This window comes from Suncus etruscus, chromosome 12, assembly GCF_024139225.1.
Source record: "Suncus etruscus isolate mSunEtr1 chromosome 12, mSunEtr1.pri.cur, whole genome shotgun sequence".
NCBI classification, from domain to species: Eukaryota; Metazoa; Chordata; class Mammalia; order Eulipotyphla; family Soricidae; genus Suncus; species Suncus etruscus.
The window spans coordinates 19118355-19132925 of NC_064859.1; the positions used below are offsets into that span (position 1 = coordinate 19118355).

General features: G+C 44.8%; 1 protein-coding gene across 1 annotated transcript; it reads right to left on the reverse strand.

Annotated features, from left to right (window-relative positions):
- Positions 1-673: 673 nt before the first annotated feature.
- Positions 674-10428, reverse strand: LYG2 (lysozyme g2). The gene is made up of 5 exons (XM_049785114.1): positions 10386-10428; positions 5459-5599; positions 4040-4236; positions 2426-2564; positions 674-792 (listed from the first exon to the last, which is right to left on the reverse strand). The coding sequence occupies exons 1-5, from the start codon at positions 10426-10428 to the stop codon at positions 674-676; spliced, it is 639 nt and encodes a 212-aa protein (XP_049641071.1).
- Between the last annotated feature and the right edge of the window lie 4143 nt (positions 10429-14571).

A 14571-nucleotide genomic window follows, 5' to 3' on the forward strand; every position in this document is an offset into this window, starting at 1 on the left:
GAGAGAAGCTACAGGAAGCTGAGTATGGCTGAGTGAATGTCACAGGCTCGCTCATTGTAGATCATTCGTCCTGTCAGGCCTCCTGTCAACCCATCCTAGCTTCCCTGTCAATGATGCATATAGACTTCTGCACATCTCGTGGAACCATTTAGTGAAATGGAGGTTTTTCTTTCCTTTTTGTTTTCCTTTGTTTCTTTTGGGGGAGGTCATGCCTTCCAGTGCTCAGAGTTTACTCCTGGCTCTGTATAGGGATCACTTCTGGTGGGCTCTGAGGACCTTATGCGTTAGGAATTGAACCCAGGTCAGTCATGTGCAGTACAAATGCCTAACCACTGTACTATCATTCCAGGCCCTTTATCCCATCTTTTTTGTTGTTGTTAGTGCTGTTAATTGCTTTGGCCACACTCAGCAGTGCTCTGTGCTCAGGGATTATTCCTACAGTGCTTGGGGGACTATATGCAATGCTAGAATCAAGTCAAGCTCAGCTGCATGCAAGGCAAGCATCTAACCCCAAACTTTCTGGCCCGGATTTTCTTTTCTTTGTTTATGCCTGTCTACATAGCAAATGAATTTTCTGTCCAAAATTGCAGTTGTGCCTTTGCCTATATCAAGCATGGCATATCAAATAATACTGTGGAGAGACAGCACTGGCTGGCCTAGCCCCCCACTGTGCCTAAAATCCATGTCTCTTATAGAACTTGGCGCGGGCCAGTAGGTCATCGGTCAGGTCATGGTTTATGTCCATGGGTGAGCTGATGGCATCGCTTCCTGCCTTAAAGGCTGAGAGGCCACCTGGAATAAAACACACAGCATTGGGATGAAATGTCACCTCTCAGGAGGGAAGCCCCCCCCCCCCACAGAACGCTTCAAAGCAGAGAGTCTTAGGACCCATTGCCTCCTTCATCCCTGATGACTTTCTCCTCCACATAACTTTCCTTTTCTTAATGAAGAATGAAAAATTCAGGCAGACTCCTTATGTAGCCAGGCCTGGAGAAAACTAGAAACCGAGATCCCCAGAGATACACTCTTTGTATGTCCCATGGTCAACTTCTTACTCGCTCCCAGTCTTTCATTCAGTATCTGGTTTCATGTGCCTGTTGTGCTCCAGGGTGGAAGCCACAGCAAGTACCAGGGTAGGGGGTGCCCGGGACATGACCTTTTCTTCAAACAGGCCTGTGATATTGCATGTGTGGGGCTAGGTGAATCTTACCCTGAACTTTGGTCTTCAACTATGTGTTCAAATGTGTTTTACTATAAGGGTACTCCTTTGCTCTCTAAAGGAAAAGGCTCCTGGTATAATTCCAGCTTTCTGAGACATTGAGCTGGGAGATGGTGTGAAGGGCTGGAGCAAGGACTCTGTACAGGAGGCCTAATTTCCATCCCAGAAGACACATGGTCCTGCTCACCACCCTTAGTGACCCCTGAGCCCTGTTTTTAAATCAAGACCATGAAAGTGGGCTGGAGAGATAGCATGGAGGTAAGGTGTTTGCCTTTCATGCAGAAGGTCATTAGTTTAAATCCTGGCATCTCACATGGTCCCCCGTGCCTGCCAGGAGCGATTTCTGAGTAACCCCTGAGCGCTGCCTGGTGTGACCCCCCCTCAAAAAAAAAAAAAGACCATGAAAGCTAGGAAATTCATATACATACCAGAGGTCTCAAGAAAGTAGACTGAACGTGGTTGGATTGGAAAGTAGAAACCAGGATACAAAAAATTCCCTTTCTGACTTGGGTGACTGTGTATATTATGCTTTCTTTCACAGAAAAACACAGGATAACTAGCAACTTCTAGTAAGTTGACCCTGCGTAAGGTGTGCTGGGGTGGGGGTGGGAGTGCTGTGGCCAGTTAGTCAGGAATCTTCCCTTATAAACAGTGTGTAAAGTCCTGAAGTCACTGAAAATGTTCATGAGGTAAAAAGTTTGGCCAAGCAATTAGAAAGTGATGAAGTTTCCTGCATAGTGTGTGTGTGTGTGTGTGTGTGTGTGTGTGTGTGTGTGTGTGTGTGTGTGTGTTTATGCCACACCCATTGTGCTCAAGCCTTACTCCAGATTCTGTGTTCAGGGTCACTCCTGGTGAGATCCCAGGGGGTTCACTGGGGTTCTAGGGACAGAACTTTTGGTTGGTTTCTCTCTGCTTCATTTCTTCCTTTCAGAAGAGTGTTTCTAGGAGTCGAGTGTGACGGGGGAAATTGAGCATCCCCTGAAGACCCTTAGCACTTGGAAGGCTTCTCTTGAGGAGTCAGTATCCAAAGATATACTGAGACTCTCAACACATGGTGGGAAGAGAAACGCAATTTGGGAAGGGAGACCAGGCAAAGCTAGAGTTTCCAGCACTGAGAATAGCCACTGAGGGACCCATAGGGACTTCAGGGGCCTCGGGGTACACTGTTCACTCGCTGCTCTTTAAACACATAGGAGGCGGAAATACCTTTAAGGTGCTGAGTTGCGTTCCATGTGGGGAATTTTTTCTGGATCGTCTGGATGTTGTTTGCTAGAATTCCAACACCCTGCAAAAGGTGTTCTTTGCTGTCCCAGGCGCCGTAAGGCTTGTACACTTGCTTATCCAGCTAAGAAAATGAAACAGGATTTATGTGAGCTTATCATTTTATATAAAAGTTAGCATTAAATACTTGCTTTCACAAATAACTGTATACTGACATTCATTAAAGAAATAAATATTGATTGGCACGTTGGTGATATAGTGGTTAGCATAGCTACCTTCCAAAGCTACATAAATATCAAACATATTTGGTTTGTAAGCTTAAATACACAACTAATAAAATACATGAACTCACTTTTTGTTTACCTTGCCCTAATAATATTAACTTAGAATATTTCTCATGTGCTTCTGTCACAAGAAATTGAGATAATTAATGTGAGCGTCTGAAAGAAGCAGCATATTTTTCTGCTTTTTTGTTGTTATTTTGCTTTGTTTTGAGGTTATACCCAGTGCTCAGGGATTACTCTTGGCTCTACATCCAGAAATTGCTCTTGGCAGGCTTGGGGGACTTTACAAGATGCTACAGATCAAACCAGGTCAGCCACCTGCAAGGCATATGCCCTGCCCGCTGTGCTTATGTTCAGGTCCTTTTTCTGCTGTTCTTGATTTTCTCTTCCTTTTGTCTGATTGACCAACATGGCCTCATGCTGTTTTCTTTACCCACATAATGAATCCCACAGCTCTTTAACAGAGAGGAAATAAAGGAAAGTTTGAGGAAAATGAATGTGGCATAGATCTTACCATTCAGTTAGATAAGCAGATAGATATAAGTTAATGCCCACAAGTTTAGTTGCTGTTGAGCACCCAACATTTAGATATTTGCAATGAAAAATAAAAATATATTTCTAACTAGAAAGGTTAGAAATAGGTGTTTCCAGAGACTGGAAGTAAATATCTAGAAAACTTAATTATTCCAGTTTGCCTGGGAAACAAATTTCTTCGAGCAGGGCTTACAACTACAGTGTTTTTATACACAGACAAAACGTTGATTACTCCAAGAAGACACTTTGAATTGTACCTCTTTAAGTATAATGAATATTATTTATTGAAAGCTATAGCTCTGAAACTCTACTTTCTTTTAATAAATCCAGTAACTAAAAACATACCTGATAAGTCTTTGATATATCTTTGAAATAACAGAATGTGTTACAGAAGTCTGGATACAAGTTATAGTAAAGCCCAAATTAGTCCATCATAAAGCCTCAGTCTTTCCATCTGAGAGCTCAGGGCTCATGTCCCTGCCTAGGCTCCCTTCTTGGGGCTGGAGTGATAGCACAGCAAGGAGGGTATGTGCCTTGCATGTGTCTGGCTAACCCGAGTTCGATCCCCAGCATCCTGCTCTGGTCCCCTGAGACCTGCCAGGGATAAGCCCTGAGTGTAGGGAGAGGTGTCAGCCCAGCCCTGCCAGGTGTGGTCCAAAGCTGGACTCAAGCTTAGGATAAATGGCCAAGGTGCTTGGCAGCCTGAGTACTGAAGAGCATCACTGGTATGTGCTCCACTGTTGCAGAGAGGAGCGGCGCTGGGGAGACAGTGAACACGCACCTGCATCAGGCCAAACTTGGCTCCCGTGTGGTCCCAGCCGTCGTGAAGGATGGTGCCCCCGTGGCTCTCCCGGGAGATGATGGCGGCCACCAGCGCGGGGTCCACACAGTGCCGAAGCCCCACTTCTTTGATTAGGTTCTGGTAGGGTTTGATGGCCCTCAGGTCCATCTCCGCAAACATCTCAGAGCCATGGATCCCTAAGGCCAAAGGAAAAAATAATTTCTCTCTCCTCTTCTTGAGTATGAAAAATAAAAAACAAACCTTTTCTAAGGGAAAGTTATTATCCACAGTCTTCCTGATTGCAGCCCACGAGTCAGACACCAATTTTTTTTTCATCTTTCTTTTTTTTTAATTTATTTAAACACCTTAATTACATACATGATTGTGTTTGGGTTTCAGTCATGTAAAGAACACCACCCATCACCAGTGCAACATTCCCATCACCAATGTCCCAAGTCTCCCTCCTCCCCACCCGACCCCCACCTGTACTCTAGACAGGCTCTCCATTTTCCTCATACATTCTCGTTATTAGGACAGTTCAGAATGTAGTTATTTCCCTAACTAAACTCATCACTCTTTGTGGTGAGCTTCCTGAGGTGAGCTGGAACTTCCAGCTCTTTTCTCTTTTGTCAGACACCAATTTAAACACATCCTTAATGTGAAAGTTTAAGGTAGCAATTGCAATAGTCCATCACTGATTTGTTTGTTTGGTTTTTGTTTGTTTGTTTTTTGGGCCACACCCGGTGGTGCTCAGGGGTTACTCCTGGCTATCTGCTCAGAAATAGCTCCTGGAAGGCACGGGGGACCATATGGGACTCCGGGATTTGAACCAACCACCTTAGGTCTTGGATTGGCTGCTTGCAAGGCAAATGCCACTGGATCACAGAGACTTGGGAAGGTCCACAGCTCACAGGGTGTCCATTGGTTCTTTCTCACTCATCCCTTTCCTTCCTCGTTGGCCCACAATCTTGCTTTTGCCAAGCCCAGTTCCCATCTGATCCTAATCAGTTCATACTAACCCTTGTTTCCTGACCTGTAAACCAGGTGTTAGGATTATTGGGCTCTTGGAGCTGCTTCCAGCTCTGACTGACTAGTCCTGGGCTACTGCCCTGACACTTTGGACAAGGACCAAAAAAAGGAAATACAGTGACTAAGGGACTTGCTTCAGGTATCCCTGCTGGAGCAGGAAGTAGATAGACAACAAACCAGAAAGCAAAACCTGAGTTCAGTATTTTACTGTAGCAATAAATTTAATATGTATGGGGGAAAAATACTGACAAGATTCGGAAAGATTATAAAGGGAGTAAATGAATGAAATACAGTTTGCTTGTTTGCTTAGGGTTCTGTGCTCCCAGTTCTGAGTCTGAACAAGTGGCCTATAAGACTGTGAGAGGACAGTCACTTTGCTTTTGTGCTTACCACAATTGATGGGTCTGGCGATATCGCAGGGTGCTCCAGCTGTTTCCATGTTCAGAATGTCGCCGTAGCAGCCATAGTACAGGCGAGGGTGGAGGCGTGGGTTCATGGAGTGGGTCAGCAAATACAAGCCCTCACTTGAGCCTGGGCAAGGAGAACACTTATAAGACTGCACAGCCCACCCACATGGAGCTGTAAAGTGGACCACCCCACATTCAGCCCGCAGGCCACATATTGTATTTGTATCTGTTTTGTTTCTTCATTGCAAAATAAGATATATGCAGTGTGCATAAGAATTCGTTCATAAGTTTTGTTTTTACTATAGTCAGACCCTCCAATGGTCTGAGGGACAGTGAACTGTGCCCCTGTTTAAAAAGTTTGAGGACTCCTGTTCCAGACCCTCGACCCATTAGACAAAACATCACGTCTTTCTTCCACCAGCCCACTTGACTCCAACCTGAAGTCAGCTCAATGTATTTGAAAAACACCCACTTTTACAAGTCTCAAAGATGTTTTCCAGAGTCTCAAATTGCAACTTGATTTTCAGGCAGGAATTGTGAGTTAAACAGTACAAGAATTTCAACCTGAGAATTTGGGGCCTAGAGAGAGTCCAGCCTCACTGCCTTTACATCTCTGCTCAAAAACCACCTAATCTGCCAAAGATAGGAATTCTAGAACTTCACAGACCAAACCTAGAAATGTTCCTTCCAGGGAAATGATGTTCAGGCCTGGGACATGCCACCCAGCATTGGAGAACAAGCTTTGCATGGAAGGAGCCCAGCTTCAATGCTGGCTCAGCACTGCTCCCCCAAGCACTGCAGGAATGGCCCCTGAGCACTTACAACTCATGTGCACCACTGGGAACGGCCCCACAAACAAGAGTAAGACCAAGATGAAAGGCACCCACCATGCTAGCAAAGGGAGGAATATTATGTGAAAAGGGAGGATATTATGGGGCCAAAGTGATAGCTCAGCAATAGGACTTTTGCCTTGCAAGGGGCCAACCCAGGACGGACTAGGGTTCAATTCCTGGCATCCCATAAGGTGCCCTGAGCCTGCCAGAAGTGATTTCTGAGCACAGAACCAGGAGTAATTCCTGAACGTCATCAGGTGTGACCCCAAAACAAAACAAAACAAAAAAAAAAAAAAAAACAAATTTTCCCAATGCTGTCTCTCAGCCTCGCAATTGATACATACATTCTCAGGCAATGCCCAGAGGGGCTTGTGACATGCTATTGCTTTAGCACTTGCAGTCACACAATGGCAAAAGATTAGAAAAAAAGTGAGAATATCATTAGTATAGGAATGGATGGAATAAACAGAGATCCACACATCCAAATACGACTCAACTGGGCCAGAGCAACAGTAGGGAGAGTGTTAGCCTTGCATGTGGCCCATCTGGGACAGACCCAAATTCAATCCCCAACATCCCATATGGTCCCTGCCAATACTGATTTCTTTTTGGGGGGAGGCACACCCAGTGACACTCAGGGGTTACTCCTGGCTCTGTGCTCAGAAATCGCTCTTGGCTTGGGGAACCATATGGGATGCCAGGAGATCGAACCACGGTCTATCCTAGGATAGTGTGTGCAAGGCAAACACCCTATCACTTGCGCCACCACCCCAGCCCATCCGATAGTGATTTCTGAGTGAAGAGCCAGGAGTAACTCCTGAGTGCTGCTGGGTGTGGCCCAAACACCCACCCACCCCCAAAGAATACTCAATTGTGAAAAAGGACAAGGAAGGGTCAGGGAGATGGAATAGGCTGCTCCCTGGTGCCACACAGCCCTCAGAGAATTACTTTAATAGATCTTATAAGATGTCAATCTGACCTTCTACCACTGTTATACAAGCTAAGAACCTAAAGAAACAAAACAAAAATTAAAATTATAATCAATAGTCTAATTATTATTTTTCTTAGAAATAAACATTTTCCATTTCTCTCCAATAAAAATTTCTAGAGTGACAATCTCGCATGAATGGGGCATTTCCAGCAGGAACACCCGACTATTGTCTCTAAATACCTGGACCTATTGTCTCTAGATACTTTCTGCAGGGAAGGAACAGTGCTTTCCAAGAAGAGGGTGGGAGTTCTCCCTGATTTGGGCACGAAATGAGCCAGGAACATTTAATGCCAGTGCTGGTCTTATTTGTTATAGATACTAAATTTTTTCATGTGAAAATTTTCAATTTAAAAATATTCTAGCCCCTAGGGCCCGGAGAGATAGCACAGCGGTGTTTGCCTTGCAAGCAGCCGATCCAGGATCAAAGGTGGTTGGTTCAAATCCCGGTGTCCCATATGGTCCCCCCGTGCCTGCCAGGAGCTATTTCTGAGCGGACAGCCAGGAGTAACTCCTGAGCACCGCCGGGTGTGGCCCAAAAACAAAAACAAAAAAAAAAAATTCTAGCCCCCAGCCCAGGATTCAGATGAGATGTAAGTCAAATGAGAATGGCAAAATGTAGTTAGGACGATGGTGACAGAGAGGGAGCCCTTGTTTTGCAGGCTAGAGCCCCAGGTCTGATTCTCAACCATCAGGAGTGACTCCTGATTGCCAAGAGGAATTGAGCATTGAGGTAGAAGGAGCCCCCAGGTACATCAGGATCCCCAATCCCCAAAATACAGTAAAAAGATGGCAACATTCTGGAAAGTGTAAGTCACATGGTGGGGCTTATACCTTATAAGCCTTTCCCATTGGGTGTAACCTATGGGATGGCAGGAATCAAATCTGGGTCAACCATATGCAAGGCAAACACTCTCCCTGCTGTATTATTGCTTCAGCTCCAGCAAAGCCTTTTTTTTTTCTTTTTTGGGCCACACCCAGTGATGCTCAGGGGTGACTCCTGGCTATGCTCTCAGAAATTGCTCCTGGCTTGGGGGAACATATGGGATGCTGGGGGATTGAACCGCTGTCCATCCTAGGTTAGTGTGTGCAAGGCAAATGCCCTACCTCTTGCACCACTGTTCAAACCCAGCTTATTTATTTATTTATTTATTTATTTATGTTTTGTTTTTTGGTCACACCCGGCAGGCAGCGCTCAGGGCTTACTCCTGGCTCTGCTCTCAGAAATTGCTCCTGGCAGGCTCGGGAGACCATATGGGATGCTGAGATTCGAACCACTATCCTTCTGCATGTAAGGCAAATGCCCCACCTCTCTGGTCCCAGCTTTTTTTTGGGGGGGGGCCACACCCGGCGGTGCTCAGGGGTTACTCCTGGCTGTCTGCTCAGAAATAACTCCTGGCAGGCATGGGGGACCATATGGGACACCGGGATTCGAGCCAACCACCTTTGGTCCTGGATCGGCTGTTTGCAAGGCAAACGCCGCTGTGCTATCTCTCCGGGCCCAGCTTTTTATTTTTTAAGTTTGCTTTATTGGAAAATCTTATCTATTAAAGAGGAAATACTTCAGCTCTTCTTGTCTCTCATTACCTTAAATTGCTTAAAATTTTATTTCACTTATCACCTTTTGACATTACTTCCATTTTTCCTTCCACTCTTTCTTCACCCCTTCATCCTTCCAGCCCTGCTTCTCACTAGTGAGTTATTTCTCTTTCTTGTCTCTTAAGCACCTAGTTGAAGGCCTATGTTAAGTCCATAAATACTTATTGTTGGGGCCCAGAGAGACAGCACAGTGGGGAGGGCATCTGCAAGGAGAGATTCCTGAGCACAAGATCAGGAGTAAACTCTGAGTACATAGAGGTGTGCCCCCCCCCCAAAAAAAAAACCAACTTGTCAAATCATTATTTGTTGAATTGGTGAAAGAAATGTTCTAATGTGTCGAGATTGTGACCGCAACTCAGCAGCTTCAGTGTTGGTTACTAGGAAGGCAACTTTGCTCTTCTTCACATAAGGTCCATACACTGTTGCCATCCAAGTGATCTGGGATATTATTAAAATGTGCCTCTCTGGTTATTTATGCTGGTCTATTGAACGGAGGTCTCTGCGTATCACTTTACTGCCTTTTTCTTGGCTTCCCCAACTGAGTTAGGAAACTACAACTTTAAGGGGATTGGAATGATCGACTGTGGACCTTCCACTCCATGCCTTGGCATCTAAACACGATCCTACTTACAGACACCCCCCCCACACACACACACACACTCAGCTCAACACTGCCAGAACTTAGCTCTTCATTCCTCTGCTGCGTCCAGCTGGCATATAAAGCAGTAAAAACTGGAACTACCATCTCCTGCTTGGACCATAAGTGGTTGGAAGCTGCTGCTTTTTAGTAGCATCACTCACTTTCACAAATCCAGAATCAAACCATTTAGCCAAACTGTCTTCTCCATCATCACTTTGTTAATAAAGACAATTGAGCATTATTTACAATGGCAGTTCTAGGGAATGTTTCTTCTCCTGTCTTATTAATTCTTGTTCTGGTCTTTATCTCTTACTGCTCACTTGTCCACCTTTCAGGACTCACCTCAGGAATTCCCTTTTCTCCTTCAACCACATGGTCTTACTTACTGTATCTCATCAGTTCCTTTCCACATGTTTCTCTTTGGTGTTTTCAGTAAAATCATTTCTTTCACCCTCTGGGTTCTTCTTTTACCAAAATAGCAAGGATCATTCAACTCTCCTGTCCTCCCCCCAAACTCCTGAGCTTGCCACCCTGATGTAAACTATCCCTTGTAAACATCACCAAGAATAGTGGGTTTCATGGTGATTTTTTTTAAAGTCCCCTTATTTAGTGCCTGTCTTGGTTTTCCCTTCCTATATTTGCCTCCCAAGTTTCTGATTCACGAGTTCACCCTCTCCCAGCTTCATCCCTGCGGAGAGGAGCTGCTCTCTCCCCTCTAGGAGTTTAACCCAGTGCTGCCCTGACTCTGTGACTCATCATCGCTCTTTCATCATTGTTGAATAATGATTCAACAACATCCATGATGGACAGTTCCATTAACCCCCTGAAAACATATGATATATTGACTCACCCATGAGGGCTACAAGTCCCCAGAACAGGACAGAGGGTGACATAGTGATGAGAGCCTTATCTTACAGCACCTGTTAGGACCAGAAATGGGAGCTGGTTAACTCGAAAGTATGAACATTTCCCAAAGAATTGTTTTAATTTAACACAACTATAGAGTCATTTCTACTTCTATTTTATTCACAGTTCAAAAATAACCCAGTATTATGCTCATTGGATCACTTTACCCTAAGTAGAAACTCAGAAATCATTTTTTTTAATCTCATTTGCCTGAACCCATAAACACCTTAATTAGGTCTGGAGAGTTAGCATGGAGGTAAGACTTTTGCCTTGCATGCAGAAGGACAGTGGTTCAAATCCTGACATCCCATATGACCCCTTGAGCCTGCCAGGAGCAATTTCTGAGTAACCCCTGAGCGCTGCCGGGTGTGACCCAAAAACCAAAAACCAAACAAAAACAAACAAACCTTAATTAGGGGCTGGAGACATAGCACAGTGGGGAGGGTGTTTGCCTTGCACACCAAAACCCAGATTTGATCCCCAGCATCCCCTATGGTCCCCTGAATCTACCAGGAGTGATTCCTGAGTGCAGAGCCAGGAGTGACCCAAATGCCGCCAGGTGAAACCCCAAAATGAATGAATAAATAAATAAAACATCTTAATTATATTGCCCCACACACATTTACTATCTCCAGATTTAATCATCCCATTATTTTTCCCCTTCTCAAACTATGATCTTGATAATTTAAGGAAACCGCAGAGAATATGGAATGATGACTCGAAATATATATATACTCTGTCCTGTTCATCCCTCCAGCCTTCCTCCAGGCCATCTTACTGACCACTCCTGGTCATTCTCAAAAGGGGCTTTGGGCACTTTATGGGACCCGAGAGGCGCAGCACAAACCTGCTTCTGCAGACCTGTGGGAGAATCAGTCACCCCTTTCAGATCGGTGCTCTGTAGCAACTGCTCCTCAGGCTCCTATGAAGCAGTGGCCCCTGCCCTGTAATGTCAGAGAATCCATACATACCTCCATGAGACCCTGGCTTCATTCCCAGCAGCCCCCAGTATATCCCGACTCTTTGACAGATTCTTCAGTGCTCCCGAGACTCACCTGCCTCCTTGGACCTTCATCATGTGCCTCCAATTGTTACAGGAGCTTTATATATGTTTAAAGGCCTCTCTTTAAGCCACTGACCTCATTAGACTCGGCCATAATAGTACTTTGTACCTTGGTGGCCCTTTTAATAAGAGTATTTCAAAACATTTATTTACCACTATAATTAATTAATCTAATGAACCCCCAGGTTGTACTGGAAGCATATATTTGGTGGATTGTTTCTTGGAATCCAAAACTGTGCCAGGCAAACAGCTTCTCAATTAGAGAACAAGATACAGATGATTATCTTTAAAAAGACAAACAGAAAACACTAACAACTCTCATTCCTGGATTGTTTGCCTGAAATGCTAAAGCCATTCTACATGGTGTTCCTCATTCTTGTGTCATGATTCACATGCCAGTATATCATGTGATCTCAATAGGTGGGCTTGGGTCCTTGTTTCAGTTCTACCCCTTACCTATTGGGGGAGATCAATGAAAAGCCAAGCAGTAACCAAGTTGCTGCTGGCTTTCCAAACTCTCAGAGGAAGTGGGGGGAAAGAAGTTAGTCAGGGAAGAAAACTTTGAGAATGGAGAATCTTTATTCACACTCCAGAAGTACTTCCTGGGGAAGTACTTGTCACTTTGTTAGGCACTGGCTGGACGTTAGGACACAGGGTCTATCTCCTGTGACCATGGCAACTCTGCAGGGATGATGTGACTATAGACTACACTGAGGCAAAGTGAGTTGGAGTGTTCCAGTCAGCCGTCCAGGCTCAGTGCGATGAGAGAGTTCAAGAAAGAGGAGAAATGGAAGGAGAATGAAAAGATGCCAATAGAGGGGGCTAAGCAATAAGACAGCAGGGAGGTGCTTGATTTGCTTGTGGTTCATCCAGCTTTGATCCTCAGTACCCCATAGGGTCCCCCCCAACGCACCAGCAGTGACCCCTGAGCACCACCACGTGTGGTCCCTAAATAAAAAATAAGTACAGATGAAACTGGAGATGAACCTAATTGTTCCTTTGGGAAGAAATAGAACATTTGAGTACCACTGAGCGAGAAGAATATTGACTTTCCATTTTCACAAAGCAAGACTTCAGGTTCCTGAAGGACTGAAGGTTTTGACAACTCCTCTACAGTTTGAGCCATAGTTTTTCAACTCGTGGATTATTCTTAGTTTCTCAGGTTATGAGAATGCGGTTTGACATAGCACACATCAGGTTCCTAAGGACAGTCCTCTAAGAGGATCCATCCTTTATTTACCAGTCAAGAGCCTGAGATATAGAGAAGTTAAGCAGCTCTTTTTAGATGGCACAAATAGGATTGTACAAGCTTGCAAAGATTTGAGCCCAGAATTGCAAAATTCCAAACTCTATACTATTGTTCTCATCCAAGATACTAGCAGCATCCATTAGCCCTGCAGGAACCAGGTTGAATCTATTTGCACACAAAGTACTGTCCATTCTCTCTGTAGGGGAAGTAATTCCAGTGCCTAATTTCTACCACTTGTTTCATATTTCAGGTTGTTTTTTTATTTTTGAAATTCAAGTGAATATTGGCTGTTGTTTTCTGTTTCATGTTTTCTCCGCCATGATAATAGCTGCTATGATGCTTTGAGCCCATCTGTAAGCCTAGAAACATACTAGCAAGGGGAATGACTTAGATCTGAGCCTAAGTCAGTAGTACCAAACCCTAATTCTTTTTTTAAGATTATCACATGTATTTGTAATGGGGGTGTCTCCCATGATACTCTGGGACCCCAGGGCCACAGTCTCACTCACTGGTGTGGGAAAGTTCTCAAATCAAAGTTCTGGCCTGGAAGAGTACTGCAGTGATATTTGGGGCTGGCATTACTGGGGAGGGTTGAGTTGAGGAATCCGGAATTCTGGGACTCAAACTCAGGGGCTCCTACATGCTAGACTTTCTGTTGTGAGCTCCTGCCAACCTAGTGCAAAAAAGAAAACAGTTTTTGTTTGTTTGTTTGTTTTGGGTCACACCCAGCAGCGCTCCAGGGTTACTCCTGGCTCTACACTCAGAAATCACTCCTGGCAGGCTCGGGGAACCAAGTGGGATGCTGGGATTCGAACCACCATCCCTCTGCATGCAACGCAAATGCCCTACCTCCATGCTATTTCTCTGGCCCCTAAAGAAAACACTTTTAAATTTATTTATTTATTTATTTATTTATTTATTTATTTATTTATTTATTTATTTTGGTTTTTGGGCCACACCCAGCGATGCTCAAGGGCTACTCCTGGCTGTCTTCTCAGAAATAGCTCCTGGCAGGCACGGGGGACCATATGGTACACCGGGATTCGAACTAACCACCTTTGGTCCTGGATCGGCTGCTTGCAAGGCAAACGCCGCTGTGCTATCTCTCCGGGCCCAACACTTTTAAATTAAAAAATAAATTTGTTAGACACAACTCCACATGCTCATGGGTCCAGGCCACTAACCCCCATCACCTCTTTTTACTGCCCCCTCAATTTCTTTTCTTTTCCTTCTAAAAGTGAGGTACTATCATAGGAAGATCTTAGAAGTTTTGACATATTTTTTCCTGAGAAGTTTTTATATACTTAACATCTAAGCGAAATCCATCTCTTCTCAGGGATGGTGGGAAGTAAAGAGTGTGCATCTGATTTGTGCCAAGAGAGTCTTTACCGAACCTTGACTCCTGCTGTAATCTCTACTAGCCCCTAAGCTTTTTTTTTTTTGTTTTGTTTTTTTGGGCCACACCCAGTGATGCTCAGGGGTTACTCCTGGCTAGCACTCAGAAATCACTCCTGGCTTCAGGGACCATATGAGACTCCGGGGGATCAAACTGGGGATAGAACCATGGTCTGACCTAGACTAGCGCTTGCAAGGCAGACACCTTACCACTCCTTCCTTCCTTCCTTCCTTCCTTCCTTCCTTCCTTCCTTCCTTCCTTCCTTCCTTCCTTCCTTCCTTCCTTCCTTCCTTCCTCTCTCTCTCCCTTTCTTTCTTTCTTTCTTTCTTTCTTTCTTTCTCTCTCTCTCTCTCCCTTTCCTTCCTTCCTTCCTTCCTTCCTTCCTTCCTTCCTTCCTTCCTCCCTCCCTCCCTCCCTCCCTC

Bases quoted from the DNA above. Each gene is read 5' to 3' on its own strand.
- LYG2 (XM_049785114.1), bottom strand. From the start codon at position 10,428: ATGTCACCCTCTGTCCTGTTCTGGGGACTTGTAGCCCTCATGG. The intron at 2,565-4,039 runs GTGCGTGTTCAC...TCATTTTCTTAG, and splicing joins CCAAGTTTGGCCTGATGCAG to CTGGATAAGCAAGTGTACAA. The intron at 793-2,425 runs GTATTTCCGCCT...GTTTTATTCCAG, and splicing joins CGCAACTCAGCACCTTAAAG to GTGGCCTCTCAGCCTTTAAG.